This window comes from Leptodactylus fuscus, chromosome 8 (genome assembly GCF_031893055.1).
Source record: "Leptodactylus fuscus isolate aLepFus1 chromosome 8, aLepFus1.hap2, whole genome shotgun sequence".
Classification (NCBI taxonomy): domain Eukaryota; kingdom Metazoa; phylum Chordata; class Amphibia; order Anura; family Leptodactylidae; genus Leptodactylus; species Leptodactylus fuscus.
The window spans coordinates 49957701-49980548 of NC_134272.1; the positions used below are offsets into that span (position 1 = coordinate 49957701).

The 22848-nt window shown below is 44.0% G+C and overlaps 1 protein-coding gene across 1 annotated transcript in view; it reads left to right on the forward strand.

Annotated features, from left to right (window-relative positions):
• The first annotated feature begins 1535 nt into the window (after positions 1-1535).
• Positions 1536-22848, forward strand: part of GPR139 (G protein-coupled receptor 139) — a 74657-nt gene continuing 53344 nt past the window's right edge. The window contains exon 1 of the mRNA XM_075285794.1: positions 1536-1741. Coding sequence (XP_075141895.1) covers positions 1630-1741 — 112 coding nt within the window. The 5' untranslated portion in view covers positions 1536-1629. The remainder of the gene's footprint in view (positions 1742-22848) is intronic.

Genomic DNA, 22848 nt, shown 5'->3' on the forward strand with positions numbered 1-22848 from the left:
AGTAACTGATTACATACCCCTATTGCTCCCATCCCCGAGCTGTGAACCTGACAAATTGAGGAAGAAAATATTTAGAGAGTATCAGTCATCAAACCCCCAGCAATGGAGAAGTAATGGCATATCCTAGAGTAGGGATCAGCAATCTTTGGCACTCCAGCTGCTGTGAAACTACAACTCCCAACATGCTCCAATCACTTCCATGGGAGTTCCATGTAGGCATGCTGGGAGTTCTAGTTTTACATCAGCTAGAGTGTCGAAGGTTCCTATCCCTGTCCTAGAGATTTCACATCCCTTCCTATAGATTACACTAGGTTCACATTTGTGCCCAGCTCTCTGCCAGGGAACTTGAACGAATGACTGCTAAAATTCTGGGTGTCCGTCAGCCATTTTTAGATTGAAACCATCAGAGAGAAAAGACCTCCATGTAGGACTTTGCTCTTCGTCGATTTTGAGCGATTTCTGCAGCAGAGTCCCCAATGAAGACTACAACACAGACCTGAACTTAATCTAAAGCCCTCTGATAAATGGGAGGCTAGAAGATCTTCTGGATTATTAGACATAGGTTACCTTTACCTTAGATACAACCAAACCAAGAAAAGTTTTATACCTTAAAATAAGCTTCACTCACTTCTTACCATCTCGTTTGTAGATCTGTTATAGCCAAGGGTTATCCCGACTCTAAAAAAAATGGATGCATTTAATTGTTTAGGGTTTTTTGGTAACCAAACAGTCATAACTTGGACCTCAATCCATCTTTACGCCCTTAAAAATAGACCCATTATTTTCTATTGGGTCCGTTTGTCCTTCAAAATGGACATACATAGAACATGTCAGTTTTCAGAATGTGAATACTCTCATTCACTGTCATTGTTTTATGACAGCTGTTGAAAAAAATGTCCATCGCGCAACCATTTTTCACTGTCATGTGAATAAGCCCTTAGTGAAATGTTGCTGTATTTTTCATGCACTGTCCCTTTGTCACCTAACAGTACCTGAATAATAATAACATTATTCACTTTTCAGAATTGATAACATCGATCTATAATAAGGGAATGAATTATTGATACATAATATATTATTAAAAACAAGGTTGTATTATTTTCGAATTAATTAGATCTCCCCCGGCGTGGGAATATTATAATAATTACAGACATAAATTTCTGAGTAGCAATGAACAGATGAGTGGGGGATGGTAGCATGAAAATTCATTATCACCACTTGAACCTAGTTGTTCTCCAACTGGTGCAGAGGTGGCTTCTTCCCAGCCTTCCTTCTGACAGCGCACACACACATACACACAAACGCACTCTTCTCCCCCGCTGATGTTCACATCCACTGCACAGAACTGCTCGCTCATCCACAATTCACCATATAAATGTGTCTTCCTAAGGACAGCTCAGCTCTTTGCTCCTGAGTGTGAAGCATGCAGCTCGCAGCAGCACCACTGCACTTTCTCTTAATTATTACAGTGAGCAGCAGGTGGAGGGAGTCCTGGGATACAGGGATGCTCTGAAGGACAAAGCCGCCTGCTGGATACACAGCTCTCTTAAGAGGGGGACCGGCAGCTTTCTGATTCTTTCACTTATGCTTTGAAAGAACGGAATCCAAGAAACCTCAAAAAGCAAGTAAATGGAGCACAATCATATCTACAACAGCTCTCTCCTGTCTCACAAGTATGGCTGTGGATTGGGATATGTACCTGTTATCTACTACAGCCTCTTGCTCTGTCTAGGATTACCAGGTAAGGACATATTTGATATATTAATTGGATCAGGAATTTCTCCGCCAGCTCTGGTGTATACAGATCAGAGCCATAGTAACTGTGTAACTCTTTGTGCTATGATAGATAATATCTGCAAGAAACATCTGCATCTACAGAAGACTACAAAATACGCAGAAGAGGTTATTAATGTCAGGATATCCTTATAATAAATGCATCGATATACTGTTCTCATGATATATAGTAACATTATTTGCATGTTGTTATTTGTGTGGATCAAGGATTCTCAAAAATTAGCCTAAAAATGATTCTCAAAATTAGCCTTTTTCTTTTTTAAGATTATAGGCTGCAACCATCACCAAAGGGGTCTCATTCCGTTTTTCATGGCCATGTTAAAATTAATGGAAGTTTCCAAACCGATCATAGTCCCCAGACCCCCATACTGTTGCCTGACACTACAGATATGACTAGCAGGTCCAAAAAGTTTTCATGACTAAATTAATGTGGGTTGGTGCCCTGTCTGAAACAGCTAGTTTGACTTAGTTTCTGTTCATTTTCAGTGATAAGGTTTCAACTCTAGTGCCAAGTTGCAATAGCGCTATGACATCCTTCATGAACCTTAGAATTTGGAGTTGCTATCACTTGTGATGTCACATGCAAGGGGCCTGACAGTCACATGTGGCTCCTGAGCCACCTGATGGGTACGGAGGCACTGATCAAAAGCCTAATACATAATAAGCATCACAAGCCAACCATATTGAGTATATAAAGGTATATATGTGTATATGTATCTAAATGTATAAAAGAATTGAAATCAGGAAATCTCAAGCTTGGTTACGATGATTTTTTCTAATATCTTAATGTATTAGCGGGTTAAATGAATTTTCGCTACAGCCATGACATGAAGATTAAAAATCAAGCCCTACACTTTACTCTCTTCAATTTTCTGCTTCCTTGCTCTGTAAGAGATTATGGAGATGAATCAAGAAAACACTAACCTTGATATGTTTTGCAGAGATCCTACAGAGAAGTAATTTAAGCAGCCTCATGGAGAATCCATGGCGAGCCGGCTCTTGATCGCTTTGTGCTCACTCATGTTTTACAGTATATTGATCATTTTACAGACAATGCCTGAAGTTTATCCTCATCTCCATGATCTACTTAGCTATGGATTGCTTAAGGATTCAGTCAGTATATTGCAAAATCTCAAGGAATTAGTTGAACCATGTCAGGTCAATAATGTCGTTCACATAAGTTTGCACCTTGGATTTCTCTTGTGTTCTCATATTTCGCGATTCACCAGTGAAATATCATTGATTCATGAACCAGGTCAGGTTAAACAATATAATGACGTTTATGATTTATAGTCATCTTTGGTTTTTCACTTCCTGTCTCCAGGAAAGAGGGCCCATCTTCTCTGGTGTCTGGATGGGAGGTCATTGTATCTTTCTTCACATAGGGTAGACCTAGTGTGGTTGGGTCAGTGGTTTAGCTGATTGACTATAGACACAGGTAAAGGAACGGTTCAGAACTAGTGTCTAGATTGGAGGTCATGGTATCTTCCGTCACATAGGGTAGACCTAGAGTGATGGGGTTAGTGGGTTAGCTGGTTGACTATAGGCACAGGTAAAGGAACGGTTCAGAACTGGTGTCTAGATGGGAGATCATGGTATCTTCCGTCACATAGGGTAGACCTAGAGTGATAGGGTTAGTGGGTTAGCTGGTTGACTATAGGCACAGGTAAAAGAACTGTTCAGCCCTTTTAAATGCCATGTTGGGAGGGAATTTTTAGGTAGAGAACTCCTTCAATGGTACTAGCTGACCTTGACTCTCAACCCAAGTATAAACTATTAACAGGTCTATGAGCTTGTTAGTTTAGCTCTAGCCATTGGATTATTGCATAAATGAGGTTATGAATTACCAAGACCATATTTCCACTACATAGCACCAGATCAACTTGGCTTGGTTCATCTCAACTTGGTACCAAGTAGTTTGTTTCCCACTGTAGAAAGTACTCACTTCATGTAGCTAGTTTTCATGAAAATGAGGACCAATCAGTTGAGCAGTGTTTGGACATGTGACCTTCTAGAATCATGTTGGCTCACTTGGCACTTAACCTAAAGTAGGTACTTAAAAAGTGGAAAAAATACAAAGGTAGTCAAAGGTAAGCTGAGGTGATACAGTAACATGCAGGGGAAATGGGGCTATACATGGTCGTTCTAACTACCAATGAAAAAATCTACTATATTTCTGAGTTTTGCCTGTCCTTTCACCTATTTTTCAGGTCTCTCAAGTCAATTGGGAAAATAATGTATTTCCTTTAGAGGAAAGAAATCCAACAAAGGTTTTGAAAAACAAGAGTAAAGAGGGTCAAAGCATCTTGAGCAGGCTTCCTTTTTCCTAGAATCCAATTTCAGCTTACCATCGGCATCTAATGCTACTCATTCAGGAAATATTGCTATGTCACATATAATAATATTGTTCAAACTAAAATTAGGTATATAGATATCTGATACCACAAGAGAACATCTAAACACTTAAAGTTACAGTCAGAACAATGAATGTAGAAGGATAGTATTTAAGTAAGAACATACAGTATATGAAACTTCAAGCTATAGAAAGCTCTAGTATTACAGGTAGCATATACAATACATAGAACTGTCTCAAAGACTATTGAAATTTCTTCATAAATCCACTTTAAAGTAGACGTGTCACCTATTCTGACATATCTGTTTTAGTAAATACTTTCCCCATGAAATAATTCAATTACATCTTTTCTTCTAACTCTATGTTATGCTGTTCCTCTGTTGATCCTCCGGGATATTTACGAATACTGTAAATTGGTAATCAGTTGTTACCCTTTCCCTAGTTAAAGGGGCGTGTCTCTACAAAGTTTGACATAGTCACCTGATTAGATACTGTCAGATTGACTATACAAGGACACACCCAACAATGGTAACACCCAGCTGTCAATTTATTCATAGCTTTCCAGAAAGAATAACAGAACAATGGCACAATACAGAACACTAAGAATAGATGCTCTAAAATTGTTATACTATGGACAATACAATACAATACAATACAATACAATACAATACAATACAATACAATATGTTGCTGTCACATCTATAGCACATGACTGGTGAGGACAGTAATTGTTTGCAGGAGCCACAGGTGAATTCATACCATGCCTCACTGCAGGACACAACAAAGGGAGGGCATTCCAAAACTCTAAAGGTGTATTCCTGTTATTTAAATTTAGGGGGTATTTGTTATTTCAGCTTAGGGGGTAACTGATGGGTGGAGCTTCACCGAGCATTAGAACGAGGGTCTTTTGTTCCCCAAAAAGAATAGAGCAGTTGGTCATGAAAGCATGGCTACTTCACTCACTTCTATACAACTGCCAGAGATAGCCGAGACACTGTTCTTAGCTAACGTCAGCAGTCACATAGAGAATGAATTGAGAGACAGTCTTTCATTTAGTCATGGCTCTATTTAGACTGGGGAATGGGAAGTGAACAAAAGAGAAATCTAAGTCCCATCAATATTTGGTGTGACCACCCTTTGCCTTCCATCCTATTCTTTTAGGTACTTTGCAGACTCAGGAGGTTGTTCCAAACATCTTATAGAACTAAGCACAGATCTTCTGTGGGTGTAGGCTTGCCCCGATCCTTCTCTTTCTTCATGTTATCCCAGACAGACTGGATGATGTTGAGATCAGGGCTATATCTGTGAGGACCATATCATCACTTCTAAGAACCCACTCCAAAGGGCAGTCACACCAAATATTGATGGGGTTTAGATTTCTCTTTTTTTAATTCACTTCATTTTGTTAATTAATAAAAATAAACTATTAACATTTGTATTTCTGAAAGCATTCTGTAACACACAGATAATGCGGCCAGCAAACTCCAAGTCTATCTCGTCCAGCTTAGTGCACATTAGATGCCAGGGAGTGATCAGATGTCCAGAGCAATCACTTTACAGCATGAAGCAATATGTACAATGCCAAGATTACATGTGTTGAATTTTGCTGAACCGTACAAAATAAAATCCTGAGAGTTTTTAATCTGGTGCTAAAAGTAGGACATGTAAGCGATAAAATGAGAGCTTCCAAGGGCAGACAAATGATGTAACGCCAGTAGTGGTATTGATACACTTTCTAGATGTGCACTGACAAGTGTTATCCATAAGCAACACGTGCTGTCATATAGTAAAGCAACTAGCTCATAGCAATGTACTGTACAGTAATACAATTATCTTATTATCAGGATAAATTATCATAATCTTGCAGAACGGGGTTTCCAAGGTAATAACGTAGAGTAGGATGTCGTATTCATGGTGCCCAGTGTATTGGTTTCATTAGGCGCTCTCAGTATAAAGGGTCTCATTTAATGAGATGTAGTGTTTCATGCTCGCTCCCTGGTTGCAATTGATCAGTGAGGTGGAATAAGCCTAGTGGCTGCCAGCGTCCACATTCCCTGATCCCTTTAGGTTTGTTAAAGTAACATAAAAGTGTTTTCATATCAGCATTGAAGGATTACACTTCGCAAGTGGGGAACGTGCATATGGAAGGGCTTCAAGTTACAATGTCCATTTCAGTAGCACCAGCTTATTTGATCTAAGATGTCCTAGGATCTGCAGTGCCGTGGTCTCTGTAATTTCTATGCACTACCATATGGGGTGGCAATTGTCCTCAACAATCCACATTTATCAAGCTGGATCCCCATGAAAGTGGCCAAAAATGTGCCCCAACAATCGATACAGCTGGGATTCTGTTCCTTTTGGAATAGATTTACTGGTTTGGCTAAACCTCGCATCATAGCAATAGGCTTGTTCAAAAAGTCATGCATGATGGATAAGGGGTAGAGATGAGCGAACACTAAAATGTTCGAGGTTCGAAATTCGATTCGAACAGCCGCTCAATGTTCGTGTGTTCGAACGGGTTTCGAACCCCATTATAGTCTATGGGGAACAGATACTCGTTAAGGGGGAAACCCAAATCCGTGTCTGGAGGGTCACCAAGTCCACTATGACACCCCAGGAAATGATGCCAACACCTCTGGAATGACACTGGGACAGCAGGGGAAGCATGTCTGGGGGCATCTAACACACCAAAGACCCTCTATTACCCCAACATCACAGCCTAACAACTACACACTTTACACACTCAATACCACCTCTCTGACAGTAGGAAAACACCTTGAAACATGTGTATTTGGCACTTGCAGTGAGGAGAGCTTGTCACCAGCAGTGAATTTGGCCCTTGTAGTAAGTTGAGGTTGGCACCAACATTTGTTTTGAAAATCAGGGTGGATTGAGCCTCTAACCAGCAGAGTTTGGGCAAATTCATGGTGGAGGGAGCCTCTAAAAACCCCAGTTTGGACCAATTCATGGTGGAGGGAGACTCTAAAAACCCCAGTTTGGACCAATTCATGGTGGAGGGAGACTCTAAAAACCCCAGTTTGGACCAATTCATGGTGGAGGGAGCCTCTAAAAACCCCAGTTTGGACCAATTCATGGTGGAGGGAGCCTCTAACCAGCCCAGTTTGGACCAATTAATGGTGGAGGGAGCCTCTAAACAGCCAAGTTTTGGGAAATTCATGGTGGAGGGAGCCTCTAACCAGCCCAGTTTGGACCAATTCATGGTGGAGGGAGCCTCTAAACAGCCCAGTTTGGGCAAATTCATGGTGGAGGGAGCCTCTAACCAGCCCAGTTTGGACCAATTAATGGTGGAGGGAGCCTCTAACCAGCCCAGTTTGGACCAATTAATGGTGGAGGGAGCCTCTAACCACCCCAGTTTGGGCAAATTCATGGTGGAGGGAGCCTCTAACCAGCCCAGTTTGGACCAATTAATGGTGGAGGGAGCCTCTAAACAGCCCAGTTTGGGCAAATTCATGGTGGAGGGAGCCTCTAAACAGCCAAGTTTGGACCAATTAATGGTGGAGGGAGCCTCTAAACAGCCCAGTTTGGGCAAATTCATGGTGGAGGGAGCCTCTAAAAAACCCAGTTTGGACCAATTCATGGTGGAGGGAGCCTCTAATTAGCCCAGTTTGGACCAATTAATTGTGGAGGGAGCCTCTAACCAGCCCAGTTTGGACCAATTAATGGTGGAGGGAGCCTCTAAAAAACCCAGTTTGGACCAATTCATGGTGGAGGGAGCCTCTAATTAGCCCAGTTTGGACCAATTAATTGTGGAGGGAGCCTCTAACCAGCCCAGTTTGGACCAATTAATGGTGGAGGGAGCCTCTAACCACCCCAGTTTGGACCAATTCATGGTGGAGGGAGCCTCTAACCACCCCAGTTTGGACCAATTCATGGTGGAGGGAGCCTCTAAACAGCCCAGTTTGGGCAAATTCATGGTGGAGGGAGCCTCTAACCAGCCCAGTTTGGACCAATTAATGGTGGAGGGAGCCTCTAAACAGCCCAGTTTGGGCAAATTCATGGTGGAGGGAGCCTCTAACCAGCCCAGTTTGGACCAATTAATGGTGGAGGGAGCCTCTAAACAGCCAAGTTTTGGGAAATTCATGGTGGAGGGAGCCTCTAACCAGCCCAGTTTGGACCAATTAATGGTGGAGGGAGCCTCTAACCACCCCAGTTTGGGCAAATTCATGGTGGAGGGAGCCTCTAACCAGCCCAGTTTGGACCAATTAATGGTGGAGGGAGCCTCTAAACAGCCCAGTTTGGGCAAATTCATGGTGGAGGGAGCCTCTAAACAGCCAAGTTTTGGGAAATTCATGGTGGAGGGAGCCTCTAACCAGCCCAGTTTGGACCAATTCATGGTGGAGGGAGCCTCTAAACAGCCCAGTTTGGGCAAATTCATGGTGGAGGGAGCCTCTAAAAAACCCAGTTTGGACCAATTCATGGTGGAGGGAGCCTCTAATTAGCCCAGTTTGGACCAATTAATTGTGGAGGGAGCCTCTAACCAGCCCAGTTTGGACCAATTAATGGTGGAGGGAGCCTCTAACCACCCCAGTTTGGGCAAATTCATGGTGGAGGGAGCCTCTAACCAGCCCAGTTTGGACCAATTAATGGTGGAGGGAGCCTCTAACCAGCCCAGTTTGGACCAATTAATGGTGGAGGGAGCCTCTAACCACCCCAGTTTGGACCAATTCATGGTGGAGGGAGCCTCTAACCAGCCCAGTTTGGACCAATTCATGGTGGAGGGAGCCTCTAAACAGCCCAGTTTGGGCAAATTCATGGTGGAGGGAGCCTCTAAAAAACCCAGTTTGGACCAATTCATGGTGGAGGGAGCCTCTAATTAGCCCAGTTTGGACCAATTAATTGTGGAGGGAGCCTCTAACCAGCCCAGTTTGGACCAATTAATGGTGGAGGGAGCCTCTAAAAAACCCAGTTTGGACCAATTCATGGTGGAGGGAGCCTCTAAACAGCCCAGTTTGGGCAAATTCATGGTGGAGGGAGCCTCTAACCAGCCCAGTTTGGACCAATTAATGGTGGAGGGAGCCTCTAAACAGCCAAGTTTTGGGAAATTCATGGTGGAGGGAGCCTCTAACCAGCCCAGTTTGGACCAATTAATGGTGGAGGGAGCCTCTAACCAGCCCAGTTTGGACCAATTAATGGTGGAGGGAGCCTCTAACCAGCCCAGTTTGGACCAATTAATGGTGGAGGGAGCCTCTAAACAGCCAAGTTTTGGGAAATTCATGGTGGAGGGAGCCTCTAACCAGCCCAGTTTGGACCAATTCATGGTGGAGGGAGCCTCTAAACAGCCCAGTTTGGGCAAATTCATGGTGGAGGGAGCCTCTAAAAAACCCAGTTTGGACCAATTCATGGTGGAGGGAGCCTCTAATTAGCCCAGTTTGGACCAATTAATTGTGGAGGGAGCCTCTAACCAGCCCAGTTTGGACCAATTAATGGTGGAGGGAGCCTCTAACCACCCCAGTTTGGGCAAATTCATGGTGGAGGGAGCCTCTAACCAGCCCAGTTTGGACCAATTAATGGTGGAGGGAGCCTCTAACCAGCCCAGTTTGGACCAATTCATGGTGGAGGGAGCCTCTAACCACCCCAGTTTGGACCAATTCATGGTGGAGGGAGCCTCTAACCAGCCCAGTTTGGACCAATTCATGGTGGAGGGAGCCTCTAAACAGCCCAGTTTGGGCAAATTCATGGTGGAGGGAGCCTCTAAAAAACCCAGTTTGGACCAATTCATGGTGGAGGGAGCCTCTAATTAGCCCAGTTTGGACCAATTAATTGTGGAGGGAGCCTCTAACCAGCCCAGTTTGGACCAATTAATGGTGGAGGGAGCCTCTAACCACCCCAGTTTGGACCAATTCATGGTGGAGGGAGCCTCTAACCACCCCAGTTTGGACCAATTCATGGTGGAGGGAGCCTCTAAACAGCCCAGTTTGGGCAAATTCATGGTGGAGGGAGCCTCTAACCAGCCCAGTTTGGACCAATTAATGGTGGAGGGAGCCTCTAAACAGCCCAGTTTGGGCAAATTCATGGTGGAGGGAGCCTCTAACCAGCCCAGTTTGGACCAATTAATGGTGGAGGGAGCCTCTAAACAGCCAAGTTTTGGGAAATTCATGGTGGAGGGAGCCTCTAACCAGCCCAGTTTGGACCAATTAATGGTGGAGGGAGCCTCTAACCACCCCAGTTTGGGCAAATTCATGGTGGAGGGAGCCTCTAACCAGCCCAGTTTGGACCAATTAATGGTGGAGGGAGCCTCTAAACAGCCCAGTTTGGGCAAATTCATGGTGGAGGGAGCCTCTAAACAGCCAAGTTTTGGGAAATTCATGGTGGAGGGAGCCTCTAACCAGCCCAGTTTGGACCAATTCATGGTGGAGGGAGCCTCTAAACAGCCCAGTTTGGGCAAATTCATGGTGGAGGGAGCCTCTAAAAAACCCAGTTTGGACCAATTCATGGTGGAGGGAGCCTCTAAACAGCCCAGTTTGGGCAAATTCATGGTGGAGGGAGCCTCTAACCAGCAGAGTTGGGGGAAATCAGGGTGGAGGGAGCCTAGTATTAGCAGAATTGTGCAACGCTTATGGTGGATGAGTATGAGGATGCGGAGGAATTGGAGAGGTTGAGTACAGACATGGAGTTTCATGTTGGGGTGCTTTACACAGGTGGGCACAAAAATGACGGCTCTACCCAGTGGTGGTTCATTTTTATCAAAGTGAGCCGGTCGGCACTCTCAGCTGACAGACGGGTGCGCTTGTCAGTGATGATGCCACCGGCTGCACTGAACACCCTCTCAGATAGGACGCTGGCGGCAGGACAGGACAGCACCTCCAAGGCATATAGGGCAAGTTCAAGCCACAGGTCCAACTTCGACACCCAATACGTGTAGGGCGCAGAGGGGTCGGAGAGGACAGGGCTGTGGTCGGAAAGGTATTCCCGCAACATGCGCCTATACTTCTCACGCCTGGTGACACTAGGACCCTCCGTGGCGGCACTTTGGCGAGGGGGTGCCATCAAGGTGTCCCAGACCTTAGACAGTGTGCCCCTCGTTTGTGTGGACCGGTGAGAACTTGGTTGCCTACTGGAGGAACTGCCCTCCCTGCCGCCAACGTCACATGCTGGAAACATCTCCATCATATTCTGCACCAATTGCCTGTGGCAAGCATTGATGCGATTGGCCCTCCCCTCTACCGGAATAAAAGACGAGATGTTGTTTTTATACCGGGGGTCAAGGATAGCAAAGATCCAGTACTGGTTGTCCTCCATGATTTTGACAATACGCTTGTCGGTTGTAAAGCACCCCAACATGAACTCAGCCATGTCTGCCACAGTGTTAGTTGGCATGACTCCTCTGGCCCCACCGGAAAGTTCAATCTCCATTTCCTCCTCATCCTCCATGTCTACCCATCCGCGCTGCAACAATGGGACGATTCGAAGTTGCCCGGAAGCCTCCTGTATCACCATCACATCATCGGACAACTCTTCTTCCTCCTCCTCCTCCTCCTCCTCCTCCATTAAACGCAGTGAAGCGGACAGATGTGTGGACCTACTCTCCAGCTGTGACGGATCGGATGCTATCCCTAACTCCTCTGTGTGATCTGAGTTATCCCTGATGTCAATCAGGGATTCTCTCAGAACACACAAGAGCGGGATTGTAAGGCTCACCATCGCATCCTCAGAGCTCACCCTCCTTGTGGACTCCTCAAAGACCCGTAGGATGTCACAAAGGTCTCTCATCCATGGCCACTCATGGATGTGAAACTGAGGCAGCTGACTTTGTGGCACCCTAGGGTTTTGTAGCTGGTATTCCATCAAAGGTCTCTGCTGCTCAACCACTCTATTCAACATCTGAAACGTTGAGTTCCAGCGTGTGGGGACGTCGCACAAAAGCCGGTGTTGTGGCACATGCAGGCGTTGCTGGAGAGATTTTAAGCTAGCAGCGGCTACTGTCGACTTGCGAAAGTGGGCGCACATGCGCCGCACTTTCACCAGTAGCTCTGGAACATTGGGGTAGCTCTTTAGGAAACGTTGCACCACTAGGTTGAAGACGTGGGCCAGGCATGGAACATGTTGGAGTCCGGCAAGCTCCAGAGCTGCTACCAGGTTCCGGCCGTTATCACAAACGACCATGCCTGGGCCCAGGTGCAGCGGCTCAAACCATATTGCCGTCTCATCGAGGAGGGCATCCCTCACCTCGGAGGCAGTGTGCTGTCTGTCCCCCAAGCTGATCAGCTTCAGCACAGCCTGCTGACGTCTACCAACGCCAGTGCTGCAACGTTTCCAACTCGTAGCTGGGGTCAATCTAACAGCGGAGGAGGAGGCGGTGGCGGAGGAGGAGGCGGTGGCGGAGGAGGAGGCGGTAGAGGAGGAGGAGGAGGAGGGGGGTGTTCTTCTCGTGTCCCTGCCAGGAATGTTAGGCGGGGAGACGAGGTACACCGGGCCAGTTTGGGAAGCAGTCCCAGCCTCAACTACATTCACCCAGTGTGCCGTCAGTGAAATGTAGCGTCCCTGTCCGCATGCACTTGTCCACGCGTCGGTGGTCAAGTGGACCTTTGTGCAAAGCGCGGAACTAAGGGCCCGCCTGATGTTGAGTGACACGTGCTGGTGCAAGGCGGGGACGGCACACCGGGAGAAGTAGTGACGGCTAGGGACGGCATAGCGAGGTGCCGCAGTTGCCATCAGGTCCAGGAAGGCGGGAGTTTCAACAAGCCGGAACGCCAACATCTCCTGGGCCAGCAGTTTAGCGATGTTGGCGTTCAAGGCTTGCGCGTGTGGGTGGTTAGCAGTGTATTTCTGCCGCCGCTCCAATGTCTGAGAGATGGTGGGTTGTTGTAAAGAAACGCCTGATGGTGCCTTTGATGGTGCAGGAGAAGGAGATAAGACAGGACCAGGGGAGGATGAGGTAGAAGTCAACAAAGTGGCGGAGGCAGATGAAGTGGTGTCCTGGCTCGTCCTCTGGAGTGCATCGCCAGCACAGTCAGCAGTGGCAGTGGCAGAGGCAGAGGCAGAGGCAGTGGCAGTGGCGTGAACGGCAGTCGGCCTTTGTCCTGCCGTTGCTGCCTGCCACTGATTCCAGTGCTTGGATTCCAAATGACGGCGCATTGAAGTGGTGGACAGGTTGCTCTTCTCAGAGCCCCTAATCAATTTCGAGAGGCAAATTGTGCAGACAACACTATATCTGTCCTCGGCGCATTCCTTGAAAAAACTCCACACCTTCGAGAAACGTGCCCTCGAGGTGGGAGTTTTTCGGGGCTGGGTACGAACTGGAACATCTTGGGAGATTCCGGGTGTGGCCTGGCTTCGCCTAAGCTGCTGACCTCTGCCTCTGCCTCTAGCTACCCTTTTTGGTGCTGCACCTGCCTCAACATCCACACTACTTTCCCCGCTTGACATCCCCCCTGTCCAGGTCGGGTCAGTGTCCTCATCATCCACCACTTCCTCTTCCAACTCCTGTCTCATCTCCTCCTCCCGCACAATGCGCCGGTCAACTGGATGCCCTGACGGCAACTGCGTCACATCATCGTCGATGAGGGTGGGTTGCTGGTCATCCACCACCAAATCGAACGGAGATGGAGGAGACTCTAGTGTTTGAGCATCTGGATACAGATGCTCCTCTGTTAGGTTCGTGGAATCGTGACGTGGAGAGGCAGGTTGAGGGACAATGAAAGGAGCGGAGAACAGCTCTGGGGAGCAGGGACAGTTTGGGTTATTGTTCTGTAAAGCTTCGGAATTTTGGGAGGAAGGAAGACAAGACTGTTGGGTAATAGGAGGAGAGGAGGCAGAGTCTGACTGGCTGCTGGACAATGTGCTGTAAGCGTTCTCTGACAGCCATTGCAAGACCTGTTCCTGGTTCTCGGGCCTACTAAGGTTTGTACCCTGCAGTTTAGTTAATGTGGCAAGCAACCCTGGCACTGTGGAGTGGCGCAATGCTTGCTGCCCCACAGGAGTAGGCACGGGACGCCCTGTGGCTTCACTGCTACCTTGCTCCCCAGAACCATTCCCCCGACCTCGCCCACGGCCTCGTCCACGTCCCTTTCCGGGAGCCTTGCGCATTTTGAATTCCTAGTTAGAAATTGGCACTGTATACCAGTAGTAAAAATTGTGGGTGCACGTAACCCCAATATATTCTTTGAATTCCCAGTCAGACACTGGCACTATATGGCAGTAGCAAGAAATGAGGGTATTTGTATTCCCAATATACTCTTTGAATTCCCAGTCAGACAATGGCACTGTATACCAGTAGTAAAAATTGTGGGTGCACGTAACCCCAATATATTCTTTGAATTCCCAGTCAGAAACTGGCACTATATGGCAGTAGCAAGAAATGAGGGTATTTGTATTCCCAATATACTCTTTGAATTCCCAGTCAGACAATGGCACTGTATACCAGTAGTAAAAATTGTGGGTGCACGTAACCCCAATATATTCTTTGAATTCCCAGTCAGACACTGGCACTATATGGCAGTAGCAAGAAATGAGGGTATTTGTATTCCCAATATACTCTTTGAATTCCCAGTCAGACAATGGCACTGTATACCAGTAGTAAAAATTGTGGGTGCACGTAACCCCAATATATTCTTTGAATTACCAGTCAGAAACTGGCACTATATGGCAGTAGCAAGAAATGAGGGTATTTATAACCCCAATATATTCTTTGAATTCCCAGTCAGACAATGGCACTGTATACCAGTAGTAAAAATTGTGGGTGCACGTAACCCCAATATATTCTTTGAATTCCCAGTCAGAAACTGGCACTATATGGCAGTAGCAAGAAATGAGGGTATTTATAACCCCAATATATTCTTTGAATTCCCAGTCAGACAATGGCACTGTATACCAGTAGTAAAAATTGTGGGTGCACGTAACCCCAATATATTCTTTGAATTCCCAGTCAGAAACTGGCACTATATGGCAGTAGCAAGAAATGAGGGTATTTGTATTCCCAATATACTCTTTGAATTCCCAGTCAGACAATGGCACTGTATACCAGTAGTAAAAATTGTGGGTGCACGTAACCCCAATATATTCTTTGAATTCCCAGTCAGAAACTGGCACTATATGGCAGTAGCAAGAAATGAGGGTATTTGTATTCCCAATATACTCTTTGAATTCCCAGTCAGACAATGGCACTGTATACCAGTAGTAAAAATTGTGGGTGCACGTAACCCCAATATATTCTTTGAATTCCCAGTCAGACACTGGCACTATATGGCAGTAGCAAGAAATGAGGGTATTTGTATTCCCAATATACTCTTTGAATTCCCAGTCAGACAATGGCACTGTATACCAGTAGTAAAAATTGTGGGTGCACGTAACCCCAATATATTCTTTGAATTACCAGTCAGAAACTGGCACTATATGGCAGTAGCAAGAAATGAGGGTATTTATAACCCCAATATATTCTTTGAATTCCCAGTCAGACAATGGCACTGTATACCAGTAGTAAAAATTGTGGGTGCACGTAACCCCAATATATTCTTTGAATTCCCAGTCAGAAACTGGCACTATATGGCAGTAGCAAGAAATGAGGGTATTTATAACCCCAATATATTCTTTGAATTCCCAGTCAGACAATGGCACTGTATACCAGTAGTAAAAATTGTGGGTGCACGTAACCCCAATATATTCTTTGAATTCCCAGTCAGAAACTGGCACTATATGGCAGTAGCAAGAAATGAGGGTATTTGTATTCCCAATATACTCTTTGAATTCCCAGTCAGACAATGGCACTGTATACCAGTAGTAAAAATTGTGGGTGCACGTAACCCCAATATATTCTTTGAATTCCCAGTCAGAAACTGGCACTATATGGCAGTAGCAAGAAATGAGGGTATTTGTATTCCCAATATACTCTTTGAATTCCCAGTCAGACAATGGCACTGTATACCAGTAGTAAAAATTGTGGGTGCACGTAACCCCAATATATTCTTTGAATTCCCAGTCAGAAACTGGCACTATATGGCAGTAGCAAGAAATGAGGGTATTTATAACCCCAATATATTCTTTGAATTCCCAGTCAGACAATGGCACTGTATACCAGTAGTAAAAATTGTGGGTGCACGTAACCCCAATATATTCTTTGAATTCCCAGTCAGAAACTGGCACTATATGGCAGTAGCAAGAAATGAGGGTATTTGTATTCCCAATATACTCTTTGAATTCCCAGTCAGACAATGGCACTGTATACCAGTAGTAAAAATTGTGGGTGCACGTAACCCCAATATATTCTTTGAATTCCCAGTCAGACACTGGCACTATATGGCAGTAGCAAGAAATGAGGGTATTTGTATTCCCAATATATTCTTTTGAATTCCCAGTCAGACAATGGCACTGTATACCAGTAGTAAAAATTGTGGGTGCACGTAACCCCAATATATTCTTTGAATTACCAGTCAGAAACTGGCACTATATGGCAGTAGCAAGAAATGAGGGTATTTGTATTCCCAATATATTCTTTGAATTCCCAGTCAGACAATGGCACTGTATACCAGTAGTAAAAATTGTGGGTGTATATAGCCCCAATTCTATTGCTAGGGGACTTGCAGGGTATTTCTGGGGTGAAGGTGGGGGGGCACACCGTTGGAACGGGTATCGGGGTATATATCGGGTATACGGGAATACACTGACAGTGTATTCCATTCAGGATCCTGGGAAAGCTGGGTTGCGGCGATTGAGCCCGTCAGTGCCACGTTACACTGACAAGCTTCTCCCTGGAATTTAGCTCTTACAAGAGCTGTTGGTTGTCTTCTCCTTCCTATCCTAGCCTGTCCCTGCCTACCCAGAATCTAAGCCCTAGCTAGCTGGACGGAAACCTCCGTCCTCGGTGAATTGCAAGCTCAGAATGACGCGAAGCTGGGCGTCGCTGTTCTTTTAAATTAGAGGTCACATGTTTTCGGCAGCCAATGGGTTTTGCCTACTTTTTTCAACGTCACCGGTGTCGTAGTTCCTGTCCCACCTACCCAGCGCTGTTATTGGAGCAAAAAAGGCGCCAGGGAAGGTGGGAGGGGAATCGAGTAATGGCGCACTTTACCACGCGGTGTTCGATTCGATTCGAACATGCCGAACAGCCTAATATCCGATCGAACATGAGTTCGATAGAACACTGTTCGCTCATCTCTAATAAGGGGCTGTCCCTAGAGGGCAGCAAGCGGAGGCATCGTTTTCCTAATTACATCCTGAAAAACAGATTTGCATATTTCCTATAATCCCCCAATGGAGCGAAAATGGCTTTGTAAGTCTCCATACGCCTGTAAAGGTGCTCTCTCCTTAAGGAGTGATATTAAGCCCAAAATTTATTTCGTTATTATAAAATTCACTTTGTCAGCACGGAATTTGATCAAAGAATTCATTTTGTGGTCACAAAACTTTTTTATAGGCACAGAATTCATTTTGTGATTACAAATCATTTTTGTGCACACAATATCATTCTGAGTTTCACATAATGCGCAAAAATCATTTTGAGATGATGTTTATTTTGTGTCACAAAACCTACTTTTGAATACTAAATTTTATTTTGTCACTAAAAAATGTAATTTTTTACACAAAAACTGATTTTGTCACATAGTATTTATTTTTGTGAGCAAAGAATCACTAAATTACATTTTGTTAATAAATGTCAGAAACTATCTGTACGTGTCTTGTGACGCAGAATGATATTTTGTCACACAGAATGTAAATTGGTGGTATATAATTTTATTTTGTGGCCCAAAACTTAATGTTGTAAAACAGGTAATATAAAAACACATTAAATAAACCTCTCGCAAAATAAAATTCTGTGCAATAAGATAATGTTCTATATCACAAAATAATGTATGACAAAATAACATATATTTATGTGTAAAGAGAATGGATTTCATGGTAGTGCAATATAATTTGAGATTAGAACATATTTTTTCTATATTCAATGTTTATAAAAAAAAAATGCATTTTGTCTCACAAAGTGAACTTTTAATAAGCTGAGCATCATACTGCATACTTTGTTTTCTGGCCATTCATAACTGTACATGACTTGGGGGAGTGTATACATAACTGTTTGACTATCCCTTCTTAGAAAGGAGTTTCCTGGTTTAGTTAAATGGGTTATCAGGTTTCTGAGACTGATGGCCTATCCTCAGGATAGGCTTCAATATTAGATATATTAGATATTAATATTAGATTTTGGGGGGTCCAGCACCCAGTTTGTACAGCAAGTGAGCAGCACAGCTCTCCTATGCTGCTTTGGTATTGGTGATCTAAGGGGGTTCTGGGTGTTGAACCCCCATAATTCTAGTATTAATTGCCTACCCCGAGGATAGGCCATCAATCTCGAAAATCGGATAACCCCTTTAACCTCTATGTGTATGATTTAGCAGTGCCTTTGAGTGTAATAGACAGAATCTCCCTCCTTTGTATTAACCAGGGCAGAAAGCTGCTATAAAGACCTTGTTCTTGTATTATATTGACAGACCATTGATCTTTATGGTGGAGTCCAATGCTCCACTTTCCAGGGGAATTGAGAGCTCAATGGTGATCCCAGCGTATCGCCAGGGAACCTGATTTTTGCAAAGAGATTTCTACAAATCCTTTTAACTCCTTACTGAAAGTGTTAGCAGGATGGACTCTTTCCCATGCCCTAAGAAAGCCAAGCCAGCTACATCTATTGAGTAAATGCTTAAACTTCCATTAGGATATACTTGGTAACTCTCCCTGAATGCTCAAAAAACTATTGTAAAACAGTCCCTCTAAAAAGCCAAAAAATCTTTCAGGCTACTCAAATATTCACCTCTACTTGTTCTTTAGAGCATTGTTTTCAGGTGTGCCTGGTAGCAAAGGGAAGGGCAGTAATGAGAAGAGGTGCATGCCCACTCTGGGGTCTGAAAAGGTAGTTTGTAGTCTAGTCTACAACCTGTAAATGGAACGGGTCCCATTTGGGCTCTGTAGTCTGTAACAGAGGGGTCAGGTCTGGGGCTTATAAACATGGGGTTACGGTTTGGGGTCTGTAAACAGGTCTTGGTGAGTAAAATGTAGGGTCTGATTTGGGGTCTGTATAAATAAGGGTACTGGTCTGGCTTGGGGTCTGCATAGATGGAATCTATATTAAGGCCTATACATGAGAGTCTAGTTTAGAGTGTAGGAGTCTTTTTGTGGGTTTAATGTGTGGGCTATATTCACTTTTGGTTGTGGTAAAGAGGGTCATGTGTACTATTGTCAAGTTAGTTCATTAATGAATGAGGCATAGGGAAATTATCTTGCATGACAACGCTATTTGATCCACTCTTAGGAATTTGTTCTCAAAAGTTGTCAGTATTAATATTAATTATATATGTAAATGATCCTTCCTGCCACCTGACTGGTCACTGGGGGCCACATGGCTGTATCCACAGCACTACATCCACTAAGATAGAATACCAGCCTCTTGTAACCTCAGTTATCACGGAGAAGTTTGGAGGCTTTGGTTCAAATGACATAAAAAGCTACTGTAGATCAAAAACTGCCTGTGTGTTTCAGTCTTAGAGATTTCTACAGTTTTAAGAATTGATCACAGTAGTAACAGCAGGGGGCTCCTTTCAACCTACTGCTACTATATATTAACATGTATATGTGAAAAAGAATCCCAATTTTACCCTTCTCAATAGCGGTGCTGATAATAATGTATATGCATAATATCTGGAGATACGATATGCATGAATGTTCTGATGTCATAACCTCCATGTGCATTAGGAACATCTGAATGTAGGATAATGCTCACCAACTGTCTGCTGTCACATATATTAATAGTCAGCTCAGTATTCTTTGACCTGCAAAAAGCAATCTATCTACAGTCCTGTGCTATGATATGGTCATAGCGAGGTGACATTTTCACATAGAAGTCATTGTAAATGTAATGTCTGCATTGATACTTTGCAATAGAATAGAAAGTCTATGTATATAGTATTCACTACTTTGGAAAAGTTTATAAACCATACTTGACATCCTAGCCAAAAGTAAATTATATCAAGTAAGTTTGTACCAAGACCAAAGCAAAACGCATTTTAGTGGCCTCAGTGGAAATGACAATGCTATAGAATTATTCCCAAATATTAGTCCCTGGATCACAGCTAGTGAGGGGGTAAATGGGAACATTCTTGATGGTCTATGGAAGTGAAGGGGTAAGGCTCTATACACTTCATGGATTCTGCTTATAATAGAAAACAAGCGTCATTGGCAAAATAATATAATGCTCTCTAGTGGCATACATAGTATAGTGGCCCCACACAAACAATATAATGCAGTGCCCTTCACACAGTATAATACACATCATTGGCCCCCACTTAGTATAATGCTCTTCAGTGGCCCCCACACAAACAGTATAATGCTCTCCAATTGCACTATACACATGCGTAATGTTCTCTAGAGGCCCACACACACAGTATAATGCTCTCCAGTCACCCTGTACACATGCATAATGTTCTCTAGGGGCCCACACAGAGTATAATGCTCTCTAGAAGCTCCCATACATAAAGAGATCCCAAGTGCCCCCCCCACACATGTAATGATACTCAGTGGCCTGCCTCCAAACAGTTCTTACCAAGCCATGTTCTCACGGAGCTCTCTGCAGCTGTAGACAGTACTGGTGGTAGACTGAATGGTGGAGGAGGAAGCTTAAGTCTTCCTCTTCACCATTTTACTCAACTCTATCTGTATCCTGAGGACACTAATAGAGTTATCATCTGTGGCTGGCTGTGCCGTATGTACACATTTTTTTAAAAAAAGAAGCAGCACTGTGGCAGGACTACTTGCAAATTGTTGCCAAGACTAAGCAGTCGTAGTGCCATTTGCAAATTCACAGTCACACATGGCCATTTTGGTCGCCATCTGGAGCCCTAAATGGGTGCAACTGCTACCTCTGTTCTCCCTATAGCTCCGCCCTTGATTTATGCTAATGTAGGCTATGGCATCCTCACTGAATTGATGAATTTAACACATTGAAATCTTCCAGCATGAATGGCATAGCTCTCTATTAGTGAGTAAGGTTATCATAATTGGAAGACCATCATAAGAAGCCATTAAATACATTTCATAGGATACAAATATGCAATAGGGAATACAATACGGTGAACTATGTGAACAGAGGAAGTGTATACACAATGTACCGGCCTACTGATATATTACGCTATGCTTTCCTTCCTGTTTTTTATGCTTCATTCTTACCCAAAAGATCATTAGTTTCCATGGTGCAAATAGTCTTAATTGGGCATACGATAATCTCATCTGCAGATGGTTGTGATGTCATCAACAGTATATCAACACCATTCATGGGAACAACCTTTGAGTATATCATTTCCGTTGCATAAAAAGGCAAACATAATTAAAAAGAAAAAAAATGTAGATAATTGATGCAATTACGTTTCCCACAATGTGCACAATATATTCAGTATTCCCTTCCCAAGGTACTGTATATACGGAAATCTAATACAGAGCATATATGACTATACCTGTGCTATATATATACTGTACATGCTAATCACATGCACCATTTGTATTGTTTTAATCAGGTCATGTGAATTAACCACAATATGCATCGGTATGATAGTGTACCTAAATGCTCTAAAATATGGGGGAAAATAACTACTCCCCCCTGAGCAGTACAAGTTGTCATACAAAGTATCTAGGACTCCATAATAAGAGGTCATTTTAGCTACTAAACCTATCATAACTAATCCTGGGATAACTTTGTCATCACTCAAGGTATGACCACTGAGACCCTCAGTGAAAACCAAACATATGTCCTGCTACTCCATTCATTCTCTATGGAATTGCTCAAATAAAGAGCTTATTTATTTAAAAAAACACTGAAGTTTTATATGCAGTTTTTTAAGGCCAAAACCAAAAGTGTACCCAGTGAGAAGGAGAGGTAGAAGTCCTTCCTTTATATTTCCCTTCCCTTTTGGGCTGTGTTTAGATGCCACTCTTTTCTATATTACTCCAATACATTTTACAGAACCTGAAGACATTGTGATCACTTTTATATACTAATAAATAAAATTTAATTATTATGTAGAAACCAAAAACGTTTTTTTAACAAATATTTCGGTCTACCTATCTATCTTATAACTCTATACAGTACGTGGCTAACTCTTGTTTATGAGTAGCAGGGTAACTCCATCTCAAGCATTCACAGTATATCCACAGGATACATCATCCTGACAGGTGCTGGTCCACTATTGGAAGAGCCTGGCCCCAGTGCTGGCAGCAAACATTTTTCTGATTGAAATCAATGGCACTCTCCATGAAGTATATGGAAGCTACGAAAAGCAAACATGGATTAGTGGATTACTGCTTTATGAACTAAAGGGTGGGGGGAACTGGCATTCTGTACACCAATTTTAGGCCTCATGCACCAAGTTTGGCCTCGGACGACACTCTTATAACATTGAAGTGGCATCCGAGTGCTTTCCGTGTACATTGATTTCAATGGGGAATTCTCTTCCATTCCATTCTAATGCCAGAAGCAGGATAGGACCTGCTCTAATCATCAGAATGGAATGGAGCATCAGAATCCCCATTGGGAGAGCCTTGGCTTGCACATTTGGTTGTATGAATGACCCATTCCCACTATTTTGGATACTACCATGTACCAGAATTGAACTCTACACCAGTAAGGTTACAGATTTCAAATCTAACTTAAAGAGGACCTTTCACCATATCCGGGCACAGGCAGTGTTATATACTGCCGGAAAGCTGACAGT